This window comes from Hypanus sabinus, chromosome 19, assembly GCF_030144855.1.
Source record: "Hypanus sabinus isolate sHypSab1 chromosome 19, sHypSab1.hap1, whole genome shotgun sequence".
NCBI classification, from domain to species: Eukaryota; Metazoa; Chordata; class Chondrichthyes; order Myliobatiformes; family Dasyatidae; genus Hypanus; species Hypanus sabinus.
Window position 1 is genome coordinate 27306357 of NC_082724.1, and position 22748 is coordinate 27329104.

The 22748-nt window shown below is 39.1% G+C and overlaps 1 protein-coding gene across 6 annotated transcripts in view; it reads left to right on the top strand.

The window, feature by feature from the left end:
* Positions 1-22748, top strand: part of LOC132377830 (receptor-type tyrosine-protein phosphatase gamma-like) — a 671456-nt gene that overhangs the window by 41162 nt on the left and 607546 nt on the right. For all 6 annotated transcript variants that reach the window (XM_059944246.1, XM_059944241.1, XM_059944240.1 and 3 more), the window contains one exon: positions 21530-21634. In XM_059944246.1, the coding sequence (XP_059800229.1) occupies positions 21530-21634 (105 nt within the window). The remainder of the gene's footprint in view (positions 1-21529; positions 21635-22748) is intronic.

Sequence of the window (22748 nt, forward strand, 5' to 3'; positions counted from 1 at the left end):
GTTGTTTCCTTATTCAAGAAAGGGAGTGGAGATAGCCCAGGAAATTATAGACCAGTGAGTCTTACTTCAGTGGTTGGTAAGTTGATGATCTTGAGAGGCAATGATTTATGAACATTTGGAGAGGCATAATATGATTAGGAATAGTCAGCATGGCATTGTCAAAGGCATGTCTTGCCTTATGAGCTTGATTGAATTTTTTTGAGGATGTGACTAAACATGTTGATAAACATGTAGATTTCAGGAAGGCATTTGATAAGGTACCCTTTGCAAGGCTTATTAAGAAAGTACGGAGGCATGGGATCCAATCCAGTATTGGCTTGCCCGCAGAAGGCAAAGATAGGTTGTAGCTGGGTCATATTCTGCATGGAGGTCATTGACCAGTGGTGTGCCTCAAGGATCTGTTCTGGGACCCCTTTCTTTGTGATTTTTACAAACGACGTGGATGAGGAAGTGGAAGAGTGGGTTAGTAAATTTGCTGATGACACCAAGGTTGGGGTGTTGTGGAGGGCTGTTAGAGGTTGCAGCAAGACATTGATAGGATGCAAAACTGGGCTGAGAAGTGGCAGATGGAGTTCAACTAGATAAGTATGAGATGGTTCATTTTGGTAGGTCAAATATGATGGCAGAATATAGTATTATTGGTAAGACTCTTGGCAATGTGGAGGACCAGAGGAATCTTGGGGTCCGAGTCCATAGGACACTCAAAGCTGCTGCGCAGGTTGACTCTGTGGTTAAGAAGGCATATGGTGCATTGGCCATCATCAATCGTGGGATTGAGTTTAGGAGCCGAGAGGTAATGTTACAGCTATATAGGACCCTGACCAGACCCCATTTGGAGTACTCTGCTGTGTTCTGGTCACCTCACTACTGGAAGGATGTGGTGCAGAGGAGATTGACAAGGATGTTGCTTTTTTGGATTGCAGAGCATGCCTTATGAGAATAGGTTGAGTGAACTTGACCTTTTCTCTTTGGGACGACGGAGGATGAGAGGTGACCTGATGGATGTGTATAAGATGATGAGAGGCATTGATTGTGTGGATAGTCAGAGGCTTTTTCCAATGGCTGAATTGGCTAACACAAAGGGGCAGTTTTAAGGTGCTTGGAAGCAGGTACAGAGGAGATGTCGGTTAAGTTTTTTATGCAGAGAGTGGTGAGTATGTGGAATGGGCTGCTGGCAACGGTGGTGGAGGCAGATAAGATAGGATCTTTTAAGAGACTCCTGGACAGATATATGGAGCTTAGAAAAATAGAGGGCTATGGGTAACCCTAGGTAATTTGTAAAGTAAGTACACGTTCGGCACAGCATTATGGGCTGAAGGGCCTGTATTGTGTTGTCAATTTTCTATGTTTCTAAAACAGCGACTGTACTCTTTTCCAGCAATGCTGCCTAACATACACTCAATAGCCACTGTATTGGGTACAGGATGTACCTAATAAAATGGCCATCAAGTGTAATTATTCTAAAAAATTAACTTTCCCCTTTGTCTCCAACATCCTTTATCCCTCAATCCTGACTCAAATCCAGCTGCAGTTTTCCCAGCTCTGCAAGTGAAGATTTCAGTCAAGTCGCAGAGCAAATGAACATACTGTATTTGTTCTGGGAACTGCTATTGCTTTAATAGTTAAATACCAATGGCTTCCAGATCTAGACCAGGATCTGTTCTTTCTCAAAATGCTCTTTCTGAGAGTTTAGTTTGCAATTAACCACCCTATTCACAACAGTAGCCACATTGTTTTTACAATGCATCTCCTTTCTGTGAAGCACTTTGTGATGTCCTGAAGATATGGTTGTCAAGTAAACTTTTCAAACAGTGCCTGCTAGCATAGTTTTATCCTTTGTCCTCAAGTGTTAAAGCTGATTCTTTACAATATACTGTCCCTATTGTCATTCAAGAGAATATAGTACAATTAGTGCATGTAGCTACTACTGCTTGTATTGCAAAATGCTGTGGGCATCTAATTATAGGAAATAATTAGTGAAAGGTCGAAGATCTGTCTTGAAATAATAATAAATTAATCTACAAACAATGCTAACCTTTCAGCAGCTGAATACTTGAACATTATACTCACAGTACCTGTACTTAACACTGTATTGTAGCAGTTAGTATACAGATACAGTAATGCTATTACTGTGCTTGAGATCCAGGTTCAGTTCCACCACTGTCTATAAGTGGTTTGTATGTTCCCCCCATGATCACATGCAATGTTAATGCCAGAAGCAAGCCTGCCTTTGTGGGCTACTTCAGCGCATCCTTCCACTATGTTGGTCATTGACACTAAACAATACATGGTACTGTGTTATGGTGTTATGGTACATGTGACAAATAAGGCTCATCCTTAATCTTTATCAGATGCTGGAAATCTTGAGCAATGTATTGGAGGAATTCAGCAAGTCAGGCTGCTATACCTCTATTAAATAGGTCTATGTTTAAGTTGATAATTGGCATTGTTGGTTTTATGCTATATTTAATTCTTGGGGTGCATCCTGTAGATGACCAATCTCCAAGCAGATGCAAATTTATCCACAAGTACCTACATTCTGCCAATGTTCTCAACCTGCACAATGCATTTTCACAGTAATATCTGAGGATTTGCTGTTGCAGAGAACTCATTTAACAGTAGACATTAGATAGTGGGTTAACATAGCATCAGAATAATAGAGAAATTTCTTACTTTCCTGTGGTTATACTGCAATGCATCTTAAGATTTTTGATTCACAATGTTTAAAGAATGCTGCAAGGTGATGTTTTACATTATCCTCTTTGCAAGTGCATAATGGTCAAAATCAGTGACAGGCAAATTAACTGAAGTTCAAGACTTATAAAGCTGAGGAAAGTTGACAAGTGTAAACTGTGATCTATTACTGCTGTACAATGTTTCCCTGTATTTATCTAACCTTCTGTAATATTTGTTGATCATGGTTTTTAATTGATTTATCATTGCAATTTCTGACAAATGTGATTTTGTTTGCAACATTTAGGCAGATTTTGGTTCTAATTCAGTTTGTATTTGCTGAACAACATTCTAAAGAATAACCCCATGGATCCATTGAGAGCTGCATTTATTAAGTTTATTTTTAATGTTTGCTTGTTATACGGTTCACTATGTTCACCTGAAAATTGGATTTTGTTTGATATTTTTGACTTTCATGGTTGAAGCTGAATCTCAAACTGGTTGTAAATCTTTTAATAGGAACATCTTTTTGCATGATGTAACCAAACTCCTCATGTTGGAAACCTGATTCCTACTAAATAGCTGACTGCCCAGTTTACCCTATTGGCTTATAATTTGTTGATGCGGATAATTTTCTCAAAATTGGTACCATTCCACTCACTTTCAAAGCTGCATTAAACACAACTCATATTTAAAACTGAACCAATCTTTGTCATTACACACAATTGTCTTGTTCTAAATTCCCATTTCTCAGGATATGGTGGGAGGGGAAGGTATGTCCAGTGGAAATCAGTGAAACATGTAATACTGGAAAAGGATGGAAAAAATTAACTTAAATGTTAGAAATGTGACATAAGGTATTAGAATGGCTAATTGATTGAAACTTACTTCACTTGCACACTGTATGTTTGTTTATGATCTTAGTAATTTTCATCATTAACTTGGTTTTCCTGGAGGAAAATCAATTTTGGGTTTATACCTGTTCACAACAGGCTGCTAACTTAAAATTGGGGTCATGTACTTAAACAAAGATGCAGACCTTAAGAGCTACAACTTTAAATTGCATCCTTGTGAGCTTGAGCACAAATTATTTTCCATGACATAAGTGCTGAGTAGAACAGGAATTTGTAGAGAAATTATGCTAATTTCATTGTAATAGAATTTTATTAATTTTCTTTACCCTGACAGGCTTATTATTTTATTAAATATTCAATATGTAGTCTCTAATAATTAACAGTGTCCAATTTTTTTTGTAAGTTTTTGGAAAAGGTTAGTTTTTGCCAGGTAATTAAATACTAAAAAGCGAGCTTGGAATCTATCATGTCTTTTGATTTATCTATGACTCTCAAACTTACAAACGTCTGTCAGATGTCCCCTTGGACACGGCCACTCGAGAGAAAACAGAACAAGTTTTTCAATCTTAAAGCACATGCCTTCTAATACAGGCAGCATCCTGGAAAACCTCTTTTGCACCCTCTCCAAACTCTCTGCATCCTTCCTATAATGGAGTGACTAGAACTGAGTGTGGCCTAATTAGAGGTAAAGTCATAGTAAAATTTAGCATTAGAGTACATCGATGTCACCACATACAACACTGAGATCTTTTTTCTGTGGGCAAACTTAGCAAATCTATAGAACAATAATTGTAGATAGGATCAGTGGACAACAAACCCTGCAATGCAGATATAAATAAATAGCAAAACAGAGTTTCATAAAGCTGCAACATAACTTTCTCACTTTTGAACTCAGTTCCTTGATTAATAAAGGCAAGTATGCTCTCTGCTACCTGTACCACCCTGTGTAACTATTTTCAGAGAGCTATGGACTTGGACCCAAGATCCCTCTATACATCAACAATATTGAAGGTCTTGCCATTAATAGTATACTGTCAATTTGCATTTAATATCCCAAAGTGCAACACTTCACATTTGGCCAGGTTAAACTTCATCTGTCTTTTTTCCACCCACATCTTCAATTGATCTATATCCTCCTATATCCTTTGCTAGTCTTCTACATGATCCACAGCCTCACCAATTTTCATATCACCTGCAAACTTACTAACCCACTTGTCTACATTTTCACCAGGTTATTTACTAGGTAGCAGAGGTCCCAGTACAAATCCCTGCCAATCAACATGATCCACAGGCCTCCAGCCAGAATAGATTCTGCCGACCACTGTTCTGTCTTTATATGGGCAAGCCAGTTCTGAATCCAAAAGGCCAAGTCACTGTGAATCCCATGCATTCTTAATCTTCTGGACAAGCCTCCCATGAGGGGTTTTGGGAAGTGCCTTACTAAAATCCATATAGACAACATCCTCAGCTCAATCTGTATCACTCACCTTTGTCACCCACTTAAAAAACTCTATCAAGTTAGTAGAGCAAGACTTGTCCTCCACAAAACCATGCTGATTGTCCCCAATTAGGTATTAGTTTTTCAAATACTCATAAGTTCTATCCCTAAGAATTATCTCCAGTAACTTTCATACCAATGACACCTATCTCACCAATCTGTAGTTTCCAGGATTATCCCTGTTTTCTTCCTCAAATAAAAGGACAACATTAGCAATCTGCCATTCACCTGTGATCTTGCCTATCGCTAGAGAGGACACAATATTAATCAAGGGATCTGCAATTTCATCTCTTGCCTCTCAATAATCTGACAACTTAATACTCTTTAAGGGACCCAGCACTTCTCCATTATCTCAAAATGCCCTAGCAAATTAGCGTGCTCAACACCAATCCCCTTTCAACACCTCTTATACCGTCTGGGTAGTCTCCAGCCCCTTGGTATGAACCCATTCATATATGTCCATACATGGCCTCCTTTACTGCCATGATGAGGCCGAACTCAGGTTGGAGGAGCAACACCTCATATACTGTCTGAGTAGTCTCCAGCCCCTTGGTATGAACATCGAATTCTCCAACTTATGGTAATTCCCTCACTCCCCCTTCCCCTATCACACTTTCACTCTGCCTCCTAGCTGCCTATCACCTCTCTCATGATTCTGCCGCCTTCTACTACCCATAGTGCTTTCCCCTTACATTTCTTCTTCACCTCTTCGGCCTATCCCCTCCCCCACCCCTTGATCTTTCCTCTGATTGGTTTTTCACCTGGCATCTTCCACCCTCCCTCCCACCTTCTTTATAGGGCCCCTGCCCCCTCCTCCTTCAGTACTGACAAAGGGTCTTGGCCCAAAACGTTGACTGCTCATTTCAACGGATGCTGCCCAAGCTGAGTTCATCCAGCTTTTGTGCGTGTTGACCAATCCCCTTATTGTCCATGTCCTTCTTGGTAAATACTGATGCAATATACTCATTTAGGATCTCACCTCATTGCACATTCTGTCCTTTATCCTTAAGTGGTCCTAGTTATCCTTTTGCTCTTGATCTATACAGAACACATTGGGTTCTTTTTAATCCGACTTGCTTCTGTAGCTGTCCTAGTTTTCTCCTTGGTCATTTCTGATTTCTTTGTAATCCTCAAAGACTCCGTTTGATTTTAGCTTTCTTTTTACTTTTCTAAGCTCACCACTTCTCTTGACATCCAAGATTCACTGACTTTGCAACCTTTGACTTTCCTTCTTTATGGAATGTACCTGTCTTGTACTCTATGCAGTTAGTCTTCAAACACCCTCCACGTCAGACATGGGTTTGCCCAAACACAACAGTTTCCAATTAATTCTTCCTATTTCTGCCTAGTACTCTGTCATTTTTTCTTTCTCCAATTTAATACTATCCTGCAAGATCCATAGTTATGAATAGCTATCTTAAAACTTAAGTAGTGATTTTGTCGTGGTTTTTCGTGCCCCACAAACGACCAGGAGATGCAGAAGATTCTTCAAGAAGTATTAAACTTTAATTTGCAAATCAAAGCTGAGACGGTCAGTGAGCTAGTCGCTGATTGCCCACCAATCCTTGGACATAGCATTTTTTTATAGCAATCTCCTGGTTTAGTTGTATTAGCATATCCAATCGGTCTATAGTTGTGTATCACAAGTACATCCGCCACTATTGTTTCTACCCATTGACTTAATCATGTTCTAGTCTACTTCTCTTGCCTACCTCTCATTAACACACCATTGTCTTCTACATTTTAAGATTTCATTCTCCTACTAAAATTGGGTACATGCATAGCAAATAGCAAACTCAGACTACATAATCCACATCTCTTAGCTTCCTCTTATTAACACACCATGGTCTTCTACATTCCTAAGATTTCATTCTCTAGCAAATAGCAAGTTGCAACTTTTATACTCCAATACTGTCACTCTTCATTAATTGTTCTCCTATGAAAGGTCAGTCATTTGGCCAGGCTCATTACTTAACACCAGTTCCAGTATGACTTATTCTTCATTTTGGAGATACTGATTTAGGAAGCCCTCCTTGATACACCTAACAAATATCGAAATTGATTGCATAAGGAATTCCCAGTGTGTATCATGGCAGTTAAAGTCATTCACTGCTCTTCAACCTTGTTATTAACTCCCAGTACTCACTGTGCAAGATGGCTTTCCCCTTTTTATCATTATCATATGTCCTAAAGTGTATTGCAACTTCTGGCGGCGCATCTTCTCTCTTGAGAATGTTCGGCAGCTGCTCTGAAACATCCTTGACCTTAACAAGCAGGATGCAACACACCAAACTGGCATCCATTTTACAGCCACAGAATCTCCTGTCTGTCCCTCTAATTATCGAATTTCCTATCACTATTGCTCTAATATTATCCTTCACTGCTGAGCCTCAGAGCTGGGTGGATTGGCATTGTTTTTCTCCTGGGATAGCGGAGTCAAAAAGTTTAAGGTGAGAGTGGATATATTTAAAGGCTGCCTGAGGGGCAAGTTTTTCATACTGAGGATGGTGAGTATCTGACATGAGCTGGCAGAGGGAATGATACATGTGGGTACAGTTATAATGTTTTTGGGCAGATAAATGGAAACGGAAGGTTTCGAGAGAGATGGTCCAAACACAGCAAATGAGATGCCTTGGGAAAGTACCTTGGTTGGAAGTGACTGGCTTGTATCTCTGCCGTGTAACTCTATGACTCTTACAGGTTTGATGTACTACTAAATATTAGAGTCCATTTCCATTCTAACACTTTTCATACTTATTACTGATACTTTTAAACAAGCAGTTCTTAGATACATCTTCCACTCCCACCCCCAATGGTAAATGTGACTGTATAACCTGGACTTAATGGGTCTGGTGCACCAGCTTGCTTTTAAAATTGGTAATGTTAAAAAATGAGCAAAAAGATTGAACAAATAAAATTTAAAATAGCAACTCAAGAAGTTTCCAACAATGCTGTAAATGTTCAACTCTATCCATAAATGTGTACTTAAATCCTGAAACTTGCATGCAAAAAGGCACAAGGCAAATTCATTTCTCATACAGACAATTATTCAAGTTTGGTTTATGCAAAGAATATCAGTCTCACTAGCTGTAGCTGGCAGGCCAAAATCAATTCATTTTTTACTTTTTTTGAATTATGAACACATTGGAAGCTTTGAAAGGTTTATTCTGACATCAAGTTTGAAGTACTTTATCAGCATGAATTGTACAATGAGATGTGTTTGTGTTGGCAGACATTTGAATGGGAGCATTCCATTAGATTTTAGATGTTGCCCATGGGGCTTGATCAAATGACCAATGAAGGCAAGGAAAAAATGAAGAATTCTTGCTCAAATAAAACCTATGTCAGAATTGTAAGTATAATTGAAATACAAATCAATCTGAAGAAATTAATCCATAAAGAAATATGATTGTTGTATTTCTTTGTATTTTAGTTTCTTTAGTGAATATAAAGACTTAGCATATCAAGACTTAGCATTTACAAGAATGCTTTTTATTGCTTAACTATTTAAAGTAATTACTTGCAGCTGTCAAGCACTTCCTAGCTGAGGGGAACAATCAGGGAATTTCCTGTCCTTGACTGTAGTTACTTTATATATTGATACTCAAGCGTTTTGGTTTTTTTTTCAAATCACAAAATCTATGCAGCAATTCCAATATGTTTTGTTTCAGTTTGTATTAAATGATTCAGTTTGTAATGTGATTCACCTTTTGTACTAATGGACAAAGCTGTTCAATTAAATCTGATTGATCAGAGGCATGCAAAAAACAATGCTTCCAATTAAGATTGTGAATGCAAAAATAAATTAAGGAGTATCATTTTACTTGTGAATGTTTCAAGGTTCATAGTTCATCATCAGTTTTTTAATGTTCTGATTATTTTCTCCTCCATGAAATACGTCCACTGCTTTATTCACCATGAAGTTGCACTACAGATCATCAGAACATTTTTTCTTGTGTTGGAAGCTTCTTGATTTCAGAACATAAGAAATCGAAATGGAAATGGGTCATTACTCCCCTTGTGCCTGCTCTGCCACTGAATAAATCATGGTGGTTCCTCTTCTCACTGAACTTTTCTGCACAAACCCCATATTTCTTGATTCCCTTAATATCTGTTGATTTCTTTTAAAAAAATACTGAGCAACATGGATGAAAAGACATTTGCATAGCATTCACTGGCCTCCATATAAAGAAATTTATACTTGTTTCCAAACTGAATAGGTGACTTTATTATGAGACTCTGATCCCTGGTTCCAGACATCTGATGAAAGGAAATCATCAACCTTGCATCTACCATGATCAGATCAGATCATTGTTCTAGATTTAGGAGTATCAGTAAGACTGATTAATTTCTCTTCACTTGGTAATTCACCATTCCAAGAATTAATTTATTGAACCAGTAACACTCTTTTCAAATTCTTATTTGTCTGACTCCATACTTACGTTAATTCTATTTTTCAATCCCACAAAATATATTTTGCTTATTCATTTTTGACCTCAGAACATTCTAGAGATGGGATCAACCCCCTGAAACAATTGAGTGCAATGGTTTGAGACAGCAGGCACAACAAGTAATTGTATGTATTAAAATATAACTTTGTGTTTCATTACATGAAAGAGAAAGTAAATCAAACAACAACAAATAAAAGATAAAATGGCTGACAAAGGATAGAATGCAGAAACAGAGTGGAAGAAATAGGGATAACTAAATAGGAAATTCCAAAGAGCATAATTGTTGTTGCTCAATAAGTAAACATCTATGATAGATTAAAGGGTTAAAATGAATTATATTAAACACATGGAGTATGACTAAAATATTGGATTTGTACATAAAGTTAGAATGAAAGATTAAAATAATATGATTGTGATGTTGAATGCAAATTTTGGGTTAGGACTGGGATTTCCATGAAAGAAAACCAGATCTCAAGACATGAGTGAAAAGGATTCTGTTGAGTAATGTGAAAGTGAAAGAAGTTGATTTTTTTTTGAGTGAGAACAGAGAGTTCAGAATTAAGTGGGACTATAAGGTTATATTGTTTTATACAAGGATATCATTTGTTTGGCAGAACAGGAAAGAAATTGTTGGGTTTGTGGGGCATTTTTTCAACTTGATCAAAATGATTGGAAAAATGTATTGCACCTGATTTGATTATTCAAGTCATATATAGTTCTGATATCACATTAAATTCCCTTTCTGAGACTTGCAGCCACTTTTAATTATGTTACATTTTATTGCATCTTTTGAACTCCTTTTCTGTTATGTCATTGCTAATACTGACAATAGCAATATGAGCTGTTGGCTGATTTCCAAGTTCAGTTAACCCATTCTAATAGAATAAATACGAGATGTCTGCTTTTCTGTAGACCTTTAATTATCTGGAAATGCTGGCATGAGTTTTTCTGTACTGTAATTGAAGTGTTTAATCATTAAGCTGTATTTTATTCATGCAAACTGAAATTAGCAAAGAAAGGCTTATCAGTAAAGTGCTTAATGCATGGTGCTCCAATTATAGACTGTACAGGCTTCAGCCTACTGCCTAATACACTACTTCTAATACACACCTACCTGCACTAACCTCATCTAAACAAGCAAAGGTGGTTGAGCTGATGCTGTAAACCTTGCAAAAACTAAATTGGACTTCAATGAGTGATTCGGCCTCAGTCATCAGATCCCACGGTTCTAATTCTAGAGCATTTAAAACCGGGTAGAATAAGTTTCAGTAATTAAAATTAATAAGGAAGTTTGATTTTCAACAAATTTTAATCCAAAAATTAAGTTAAAGTACAATAAAGAAAAGTTGACTCAGATTTGCCATAATTAATGTACAGTATGTCATAAAATTTGTTCTTTTGTGGCAACAAAACAGTGAAAGATCTGAAAATAAGGTTACAAAAATAGGAGATGTTACCATCCAGGAATTTTTAACTGCTCAGTTTTTCCACCTGCCCCCTCAATAAGGATTGGTCTGTGTTTTCCAGACTTCCCTTTCCTGTGGTCTACCATCTATTCCTTGGTCTTGCTGAGTGCAGAGTGGTTGTTCCGCTAACACACAACTAGCTGATCTTTTTCACTCTTGTGTGCTTCTTCACTGCCATGTGAGATTCTGCCAATAGTGGTGTTATCCGCGAACTTATTGATGGCGTTTGAGCTGTGCTTAGCCACACAGTCATGAATTTAGAGAAGGAGCAATGGGCTAAGCATGCATCCTTGAGCTGAAACTGTGACATCTCAGATAAGGTCCACAGCATTCTTCAGAAGGAGGCTGAGTGGACGGAAGCCTGGTACATATTGGTACCAAAGACATAGGTAGAAAAAGAGATGAGGTCCTGAAGAGAGAATATAGGGAGCAAGGTAGGAAATAGGGGTCTGTGTCCATAGATCTTTGAAAGTTACCACGCAAGCTGATGGGAAAGTTAAGAAGGTGTCAAAATAACTGTCATCACTGATGATAAAATAACTGATCCCAGAACGCACACAATCTTATGACTTAAGCACTCTTTTTATTTTGTACACAAGGAGAACGGCATGGTCCCCTGTCACCCACACTTTCTGAAGTCTGAACAGAAAACTGCTATGTTATACAGAATTGCCTCATCAATTATGGATATTGATCATTGTAAATTATATACGTTTTAATTTCATACTTGCAAGGTCAATCGCAATTAACAGTGGAGGTGTTCAAGTCAATTGAAACTTAAAATGGACAGCCAATGATATTTTGAAGTTACTAATGACACTAGAGCCTTAGTTGTTGGGTATTTTTCACATCCTTTTGTTATCCTTCCCTCTTCTGTCTCTGGCACCCCTGTTATTTAAAGGGATGCTAAGTTTTAAGAGGACCTTTCTGGAAAAGTCTCACTACAGAGGCCTTACTCGCCTGGCTTGAATACACCCTGTTGTAGTCACCCAGCCCATCTTGTCTGTAATAAGTAGAGATGCCTCCGGTGGTCACACACTATAGGTCTCTCTTGACTATAAATGCCCCAGGCTACCCTTGCTTTAACCACAGCTTTCACCAAAGCATGAGATGTATTAGCCTTTATTAGCTGGTGAGGGGAGGTATTGAGTTCAGGAGCCACGAGGTAATGTTGCAGCTCTATAAAACTCTGGTTAAATCACACTTGGAGTATTGTGCTCAATTCTGGTTTCCTCGTCGTTGGAAGGATATAGAAGCTTCAGAGATGGTGCAGGGGAGATTTAGCAGAATGCTGCCTGAATTAGAGAGCATGCCTTGTGAGGATAGGTTGAGCGAGCTGGTGCTTTTCTCTCTGGAGTGAGGGAGGATGTGAAATTACATGATAGAGGAGCATAAGATGATAAAAGGTATAGACAGAGGGGACAACCAGAGATATTTTCCCAGTGTGACTATTAGATGTAGGAGTAGAGGTAGATGCCTTTGGGGATCTAAAAGACTCTTGAGCAGATTGACAAAAGAAAACTGAAGGGTTACATTGATCCTCTAATAGGTTAAAAGCTCAGCTTTGTGGGGTAAAAGGGCCTGTACTGTGCTGTAGCGTTTTAGAGTTGATGTTCATTTTTGACTTCTGCATTTCAATTTGCAGGTATGAAGTCAATTGCATATTGGACAGAAAGAAGAAAATAACAAGTTATTCTTTACAGAACCACTGGCTAGAATGAAGCTCAGCACAATGCGCTGTCTGATAGATTTTTTTAAACATGGATGAAAGGAAATTGTATGGAACAAAATAACCAGTTTCCTGAAGAAGGGTCTCTGCTCAAAACATTAACTGTTTATTTATTTCAATAGATGTTGCTTGACCTGCTGAGTTCCTTCAGCATTTTGTGCAAGTTTCTCATCTTTGTTGTGTGCCTTTTTAAAGAGATGTTGTGTAAGGTTGAACGTGACACTAAAAGAGAGCAAAGAAACTTTTTATTATCAGTAGGCTGCAAAGCTGTATAATGTGTTACCTAAACTCTAGATTAAAAAAAAGCCCACATCATTTGCATTTAGTTTAGCTATACAGTCAAGTGGGAAGGATGGGAACAGAGACTATGGATCAAGGCAAATGCTTGGGGGTTGGGGGGGGGGGGCGAAGAGAATCACCACAACTTAGCAAACATGAGGAAATCTGCAGATGCTGGAAATTCAAGCAACACACACAAAACGCTGGTAGAATGCAGCAGGCTAGGCAGCATCTATAGGAAGAAGCACTGTCAACGTCTCGGCCCGAAACATGGACAGTGCTTCTTCCTATAGATGCTGCCTGGCCTGCTGCATTCCACCAGCATTTTGTGCGTGTCACAACAACTTAGTTTTTTCCTTTGTATGGCTTTTTGTTTTACCAGCCCTTTGTTTGAGCAAAGCAGCATTTTTTCTCTACTTGCAGTGAACTGTTAGGCATTTAAGCAAGTGATTATCCATTCCCTCAGTCGTCAGCTACAGCAATTCCAACTCTTTTACCTTATCTTTCTGACAGCAAATACTTGTAATGTTCAGCTTTCATCAGCACAAATAGATATTTCAGATTTGTAAAACAAAACATAACATCATCAGTTCAGATAAGATTCTATATATTCTTCATTGCATGTTTTATGTTGCATATGCTAAAAAGCATGGTAACTTCATTCCAAAAAAGAAAATCAAAATTTTCATGTAAAGAAGCTACTGAAGTACAAACAAGGTTTGGCCTTTGACTTTCAAGTCAAGTCAAGTCACTTTTTTATTGTCATTTCAACCATAACTGCTGGTACAGTACACAGTAAAAATGAGACAAAAGTTTTTCAGGACCATGGTGTTACATGAAACAGTACAAAAGCTAGACTGAACTATGTAATAAACAACACAGAAAAAAAACTACACTAGACTACAGACCTACCCAGGACTGCATAAAGTGCTCAAAACAGTGCAGGCATTACAATAAATAATAAACAAGACAATATGGCAGTAAGGTGTCAGTCCAGGCTTTGGGTATTGAGGAGTCTGATAGCTTGGGGGAAGAAACTGTTACAGTCTGGTTGTGAGAGCCGGAATACTTCAGTGCCTTTTCCCAGATGGGAAAGAAGGAGGAAGAAGAGTTTATATGAGGGGTGTGTGGGGTCCTGTTTGCTTTGTGGATGCAGTGTGTAGTGTAAATGTCCGTAATGGAGGGAAGAGAGACCCGATGATCTTCTCAGCTGACCTCACTATCCCCTATCAAACAGAAATACAAAGGTATACCTGTTACTCTTCCATACCGATGGTGTCCTTGGCAAGTACTGGTGTAAGCTTTCGCAGTACAGTATTGTTTAAAAGTTAATTCATTCAAAAATAAGATCACATCTAAGCCTATGTAAACACTGCATGAGCACTTTGCAGCTGGCATCTGCAAGCAAGGGGCATTGGGATGCCAACTATTTTATTTCATATATTTCTATCTAGAAGAGTAGTGCTTCATTCTGTTGTTTACTTGGTAAGCCCATCGTGAACCAGTCATACCTTTTTGAAATCTCCATCTTTATTGTGTGTTACTCTGCATTCTCTGTACACATCACTACAAGTTAGGACCCCAGAGGAGATTATGCATTACACATATTTAGCTTAACAGAGTAGTGAATATTTGAGAATAGGAAATATGGAAACCTAGTTCCTTGGCATCTTTTCTTTTTCTCAGTTTGCTGAAAGGCCTGAACTTTTTTTTCCTCTTAAAAATTTTTTTTAGAACGATTCTGTCTTTCTACAGTTAACTGTCAGATCACTTTAGTTATCTGATGGACTGGTGGTTTGTCAGCTAAGGTCATTTCATTCAGTTCATTTTCTGTCTTTATTTCACCATGCTCTTCTCATTGATATTATCCTTTTTTTCCCAATGTTCATTTTTAAATTTGTTTTTAATTCTGACATCCAAAATAGTCTTTCTGTTTTGTTTCAAGACTTTTGACTCTGTGGCAGATTTACAGCACTTAAAGTTCTCTTTTCTTTATGTAGTTAAAACTCCAAGATGATCCTGTGCATCTGAAGAGAAATAAGGCACTATTATGGAAAATAATTAGGTATACTGATTCATTAGGATTTTGTACAATGGGTTCTTAGTTTAAAATGTAATATGCCCTGTGTGCATGGCAGTACTTATAAGACACAAAGATTCATTGCAGGTGTCGTATCTTGAATGTCTTCAGGTAGGCTTTGTCATTGATTCATTAAAGGAGTACATTCAAGCTCTCAGTGTTGCTTAATGTTCTCTTGGGAGACATATAGGAATGTCAGGTGGTCTCTGTGAACCTTTTATCGACCTTCCAATATAATCCTTCAAACCATTTATCTCTAACTCACTCTGAAGTCTCATTTTAACTCGTCTCTTGACATGTTCAGCATGGACCATCTTGCGATCTCACCCTTTGCCCTTTCTAGCGTTTTCTTTGTTTCATTTACCTTTCTTAGAGCTTCAAAGTCCAGCTGAGCTACACTCAGCCATACCCTAAGTCTTCTGTACGTTAGCACTCCTGCAGGAGTAAACTGTGGTGTGGAGTGCAGTATTAATCTGGAAATCAGTAGAAATTCCATGAGTAGCTACATAGGGCAATCTGATCTGTTTGGCATATGTTTCTTCTTTCAAGCGTTTTTCATAGTACACATAGTTTGCACAGTTTCTGCGTTTGAGGCTGGATGATAGGAGGTGAAGCAATGTTTGAAATGATCAAAGTTGCAGAACCATTATCCAAAATGGTACGGTAGCATAGCAGTTAGTGTAATGCTATTACTGCACCAGTGACCTGCATTTTCAATTCTGCTGCTCTCTGAACGGAATTTGAATGATCTCCCCGTTAGCACTTGGGTTTCCTCTGGGTGCTCTGGTTTTCTCTCACGTTCCAAAGACGTGGATTGATAGGATAGTTAGTCACATGAGTTCATTGCCTGTTACCATGCTGTATCTCTAAAATAAATAAAGCTACAGTCTCTTCAGAGAGACAGTGTTGCAGAAGTGGATTTTTCTTCAGTAATGCACTTCGCAGTTCAATTCCTAACTCCTCAAAGCCTGGCTGCGGTCTACTCTCCATTTGCCTGGATGAGTTTAGCTATAACAATACTCAAGCACCATCCAGGAAATAATACGCCACCTGCAACCAATTTTGAACCATCAATGCACAACAGCAGCAGTTAGTACTGTCTACAGGATGTACTGCAGCAGCTCAATGAGTCTCCTTAGGCACCACTTTCAAACTGCAAAAGGTTAAAGGTCAAAGCCAGTAGAATCACAGGAACACTACTGCCTGGAGTTTTCCTTCCAAACCACATGCCATACTGCTTGGAAATATATCGCCATTCCTTCATCTGAGTCTCATCAAAATTCAGTGGGGAGTTGCATTATTACATGGCCTGCTATAAATAATGTGTAAGGATTACAAGTAAGGCTCATGACATGAAGTTCTCAGGTGTGATGCAGAACCACAACATCACTGATTTGAAAAAGAGTTACGCTACACACACAAAATGCTGGTGGAATGCAGCAGGCCAGGCAGCATCTATAGGAAGAAGCACAGTCGATCTTTCGGGCCGAGACCCTTCGTCAGAACTAACTGAAAGAAAAGATAGAGATTTGAAAGTGGGAGGGGAAGGGGGAGATCAGAAATGATAGGAGATGACAGGAGGGGGAGTGGTGAAGCTAAGAGCTGGAAAGTTGAATTGCAAAAGGAATATGCAGCTGGAGAAGGGCAAGGGTCATGAGACGAGAGGCCTAAGAAGAAAGAAAGGGGGAGGGGAGGCAAGAAGTAATTGTGAGAGGGGCAGAGAGAGAAAAAAGGGGGGAATAAATAAGGGATGGGGTAAAAAGGGGAGGAGCGGCATTACAGAAGTTAGAGAAATCAATGTTCATGCCATCAGGTTGGAGGCTTACAGATGGAAGTTATGCAATTGAATTTACAAGCAATGGAACTTTGGTACTTTGTATATGTGACAACTATACAATTTACCAGAGGTATAGTGGGAAAAAATGTGCTTGTATACCATTCAGACAGAATAATTCATTCGAGCATTGTGGTAAAATAATAACATAATACAGATTGAAGAATTACAATTATCAAGAAAGCAGGTTGACAATCTGATGCAAGGTCATAATAAGGTAGATTTTAGTCAAGAATTCATTTTATGGGACAAGGGAACCAATAGTTTTGTAACAGTAGAATAGAAGCAGTCTTTGCACCTGATGGTACATACTTTTAGGCTTTTGTGTCTTCTGATGGGGGAGAAAAAAGAAGGGAGAATGTCTGGGGTAGATATTTAGTCTTTGATTATGCTGGCTGTATTACTGATCAGTAAGAAGTGCACCCAGCGTCCATGTAGGGGTAGCTACTTTCTGTGATGTGCTGAGCTCTGTACACAACTCTGCTGTTCCTTGAAGTCACAGGCAGAGCAGTTGCCATACTGGTTGTACCAGGACAGGTTATAGGAGATGTTCACACATACGAACTTGAAGCTCTCACCCTCTTGACGTCAGCACTGTTAAGTAAACAGCAGTATGTGCATCATCCCTTTTCTGAAGTCACTGACAAACTCTTGCTTTTCTGACATTGAGGTAAAGGCTGTTGTCATGATACCATGTCACTAGGTGTCTCCTGTACTCTGACGCATCATTACTTGAGTTGTGGCCCATTACAGTGATATAATCTGCAAACTAGTAGATGGAATTAGAAGAGATCAGACAACAGAGTTGAGAGTGTATAGGAATTAGAGTGTACGCCTGAGGTTGCAGCGTTTTGGAGTGCCAGTGTTGAGCATAATTGTGAAGATGTTGCCGCCTATCCTCACTGATTGCAGCTTATTGGTCAGGGAGTTGAGGATCTAGTTGCAGAGAGAGGTATTGATTCCCAAGTCTCAACATTTCATGAAGAGCTTGTTTGCAATTATAGTCTTGAAAATGCGAGCTGAGGTCAATAAACAATAACGTAGGGTCAGTATCTTTACTGTGCAGATGCTCCAGTGTAGGGCCAGGGAGATGCTGTCCACTGTAGACCTGAGTCAGTGGTGAATGTATTGCGATGGGTCAAGGTTTTCTGGGAGTTACTGCATGTCATGATCAGCCTTTCGAAACATTTCATATCGTAACTGCTGGAGCCACAGGGTAGGAGTAATTATGGCATGTTACCTTATTTTAAGTATTTTTTTATTTGTAATTAGAACTAACTATTCAGCTAGCTTGATGACATTACAGCCATTGGAACACTAGAGATCTTGAACTCTTGTCTGACAGCAATTTCACCAAATTTGATGTCCATGGAGTGTTTTCTCCCTCGTCAGCAACGTCAGCCACAAATTCTGATCTGTTACTTTTAATTTTTCATGGAAGCTAAAACAGTGATTTTTTTTTTTGTTTCATTTCTTAGAATATTAACTTTTACCTCAAGTGGGTGTTGAGCTGCAGGCAATTTCAAGCTTGCAAATCGTGAAAACCTAAAATCCGAATGCATAATACTGAAAATACTTCGTAGATAGGCCGCATCATAGAATGAATTAGGGTTAGGTTGAGAGTATTCGGGCAGTGGACAAATCAGCCCTCTTGTGCTTTTTGTTCTCATCACTTGGGATTCAGTGTCACGTAAACATGCCACTTTGTTCTGGCCCACGCCTTCATTAACCAGGTCCAACACTTGCCTTTCTTAGATCTTGCCCCTGTTGACACAGGTCATTGGGTTTGTGGGGGTGTGGCCAGGGTTAATTGTGATATGTGTGGCGATGTGTGCCCCTTTGGACCTTAGGTTTAGGTTTGAGGGTAGGTATGGCGGATGTATATGTGGGACTGGGAGACATGAGGTTGTGGAGATTTGTGTGGTGAGGTATGAGGTGCTGTATCTGATAGGGTAGGGTAGTGTAGTGGAGCCAGTTTAATCTGGCCCATGCCTTTCGTTATCGTGGTCCAACACCACTTGTTCTATTTCTGGTCAGTGAGAGTTTGCATTCTGTTAACTCTTTTTCTCACTAGCTTACAGACGTGAGTATTTCCAATATATTTTACTACTAAAGAGAATTAATGAAGAAGAATATCATAAAGGTATAGACAAGTATCTTTAAATAGGTGTATTTAAAACTTGCTGTCACTATACTTAGAAAAAGAATGGAGATTGTCATGAAAATTATACCAGAGAATTATATCATTTCTGCTTTTTTTTTGTCTCATTGCTTCTGTCTGAAATGGTTAAGTACAGATCCATAAGAGGTTTTTTAAAAATTGTTCCTTCACCCTTGACTATATAATGTTTAATTCAAGTAGCATTACCAGCTCTTGTCATTTGTATTCCGAGAAATCTCATCACCTAACGTTTTTACTTATAAAAAGCACAGTTTTCTCAACTCCATGATATATTGTTATACAAATCTCAGAAGATTTTTTTGTTTGACTGTACAATTTCTCTTCTTGGTTGTTTATAATTGTATAAACACCTAGAATATTGTTTGCAATTCTTACGGTGTTTTAAATTGTTGAATCAAAGTTTTAATTGTTATAAATCAAAGAAATCCTGAAATGCTTTTTCTTCGCAACCATCCATGAAAAGCAGAGGACTGTCCCCAAAGAATGAATGGCAGTTAAATGTTAGAACCACAAAGTTCCGCCCCCCCACTCCCCTCCCTCTCACATGTAAGCAAGCAACAAACCCCCCCCCCCCCCCCACCAGCAGCAAAATAAATGCATTGGCACACATAAACACAAAATACACTGCAGATGCTTTGGTCAAAGGTCAGACAGCATCTGTGGAAACGAGCAGTCTGCATTTCAGGCCGAGACCCTTCGTCAGGACTGATGGATTGGCACCCATAGACTACTTATTCACACAGTATTCGACATATCACAGACTCTCTCTCTGCCTAATAAGGGAGAAAGAGATGTGTCAGTTTCACAGTGAGAGGGGAGACATAACAAGCAACTCGCTGGTTTACAATGTTAAAAGTCCGTTGCGTCACTTTTTCTGAGCTCTGTATCCAAAGATTTTCCATCTCCCACGACACACTGATCTCCTGCCCGGAGACTGACCCCCAATTTCCCCCCCCCCCCACCACCTCCAGAGCTACGAAATCTCAAACCCCTGAAGGTGAGCGAAGCTCATGCCCTTGGCATGCCGAATAACAGCCAGTCGTGAAACCCCGAGAGTGGGTCCCATTCCCGCAAAGGACCGAAGTCAGTGTGTAACTCCAGGTCAGGGTCTTCAAAATAGAGATATTAAATATGGAAATATCCAAAGATGCAAGCAAAGGAGTCACCATTAGGCACCATTGATTCTCCTAAGCTTAATTTAGTTGCAACCTGTTGCTTAGAAATTAAACAATGCCCGTGGTTCAAAGCACTTACTGCTTCTGAATCAAGCATTGAAAGGAACTTGCTTTCATGTGCTTTGCCAATGCAAAGTGAATGATGGGTATCAGAAGGTGGGAAAATTAATTTCCAGAGGAGTGCAAAACATGCAGTTGTTATGTACTCTGGGGAAATGAGGAAGACAAAAGAGACTGCAGCTGCTGGGATTGAAACTGAAATATATTGCTGGAAGAACTCAGCAAATCAGGAACCATATGTAGAGTTAAAAGATGTAAGTCAACATTTTGGGTTGCATCAGGACTGAGAAGAAAGACCGATTGTCAGTCCATAGCAGTGTTGGGCAGCAGATGATAAACCGATTCAATCAGGTGGGGGCAGAATGGAGAAGTGAACAAACGGGTAAATTGCACTTATCACTCAACACATCTTCCTCTGCCAATTCCACAATATTGTTGTCCCACCACAAATCACAGTTTACCCTCTCCACAACCTTTTTGCTCTCCATTGAGATCAGGCCTAGATGAGAAAATGGTATTGTGGAGCAAATGCACTGTCTGCAACGACCACCTTGATCTTCTGGTTGCATGTTATTTTAACAATCACTCCCACAACAGTCCTCGAGTTTCTTCATTGCTACAAAGAAACCAAATGCAAATTAGGCCATTTGATCCATTGAGTCTGCTCTGCCATTTCATCATGGCTGATCCAATTTTCCTCTCAGCCTGATCAAACAAGAATCCATCTGCCTCTGCCATCACCAAAGCCTGATTCCATCTGCTTCACATCCCTTCCGATCACCTGTCAGCGTCTATCTCTGCCTGTAGTGCTATATGCAGGCGATTTTCTTCCCTTTCAGGCTTTATGTAGGTCCTTGACCTAAATCGTCAGCATCCACCTTTTTACCCCCACAGATGCAGCTTGACCCAAAGAATTCTTCTAGTGTTTTTTCTTAATTTTGGGAAACTAATCTTTTTTCATTCTTAATAAAGTAATGATATATTACTAAATTTCTTAGAAATTATCTTTTGTTCACTGATTTAAATATTTATATGCTGTTTTAGTAAGTAAACCTAATGTTAACAACAGTAAATTGATGATCAAAGCAAGAATATTTTATTGTTTACTTGCATTTGTTATTTTCACTATGATTGTTTTATCTGCAAAACTTTAAAAACCTAGCACAATTCAAGTTATGTAAACAATATTTTTATCTCTCTTTCCCTTCCCACCCTGCCACTTGTCCTCCCCACCAATATTTTCCTTAGCCTTGACAGAAGATCATGTTGGATCACTACAGGAGAATGAACTTGAAAATGTTATTCATGTACGGAGACGAAGGGAATCTATGGATCCCTACTGGGCTTATTCAGGTAAAAGCAATTTGAATAAGCATGATAGGATTTCAAAAGTGATTGAAAGTATGAACACTTAAGTTTTTGAACTCTCTAAGAGTTTATTTCTAGAATCAGAATCAAGTTTATTATAATTTTCTTATAGAATGTGAAATTTGTTTTTTTATGGTAGGAGTATTTCCAAATCTCTATAAATTATAAAATACATTGTGGAGTAACAGAAGTAATGATCTAGTGTTCATGGACCAATCAGAAATCTGAGGGGAAGAAGCTGTTCCTGAATTGTAGACTATGTCTTCATGTTCCTGTATCAACTCCTTGATGGTAGTAATAAGAAGGAGGCACGTCCTAGATTTTAAGGGTCCTTAATAATGGACACTATCTTCCTGAGGAACCATCTTTTCAATATGTCTTTTGGTGGGGATGGTTGTGCCTATTATAGAACTAGCTGATTCTATAATCCTTTTCAACCTCTTGGAATCCTGTGCGCTGGAGCCTTCGTTACCAGGCTGTGTTGTACACAGTCAGAATGCTTGGTACTGTACATCTATAAATACAAACGTTTGTATTTGCAAGAGTCTTTGTGATATGCCAAATCTCCTCAAACTCATAATTAATTGGGCCGGCACAGTAGTGTAGTTGTTCGCACAATACTTCACAGTACCAGCAAACCGGGTTCAATTCCCACCACTGCCTGTAAGAAATCTATACGTTCGTCCCGAGATTGTGTGGGTTTCCTCCCACAGTCGAAAGGCATACCAGTTGGTAGGTTACTTGGTCATGGTAAATTTTCCCATGATTAGTCTAGGGTTAATATCGGGGGATTGCTGGACAGCGTGGCTCAAAGGGCTGAAAGGGCCTATACCGCGCTGTGTCTCAATAACTAAACAAGCAGAGCAGTTGCTGTGCATTCTTTGTGATCGCGTCTGTGTTGGTCCCAAGACAGATCCTCTGAAATATTGGTGCCCAGGAATCTGAAGCTGCTCACCCTTTCCACTGCTGACCCCTCAGTGAGGACTAGTGTGTTTTCTTACATCTTCCCCTTCACGAGCCCAGTTTCTTGGTCTTGCTGACACTGTGTAAGGTTGTTGTTGCAACACCACTCAACCAGCTGATTTATCTATTTCCTGCG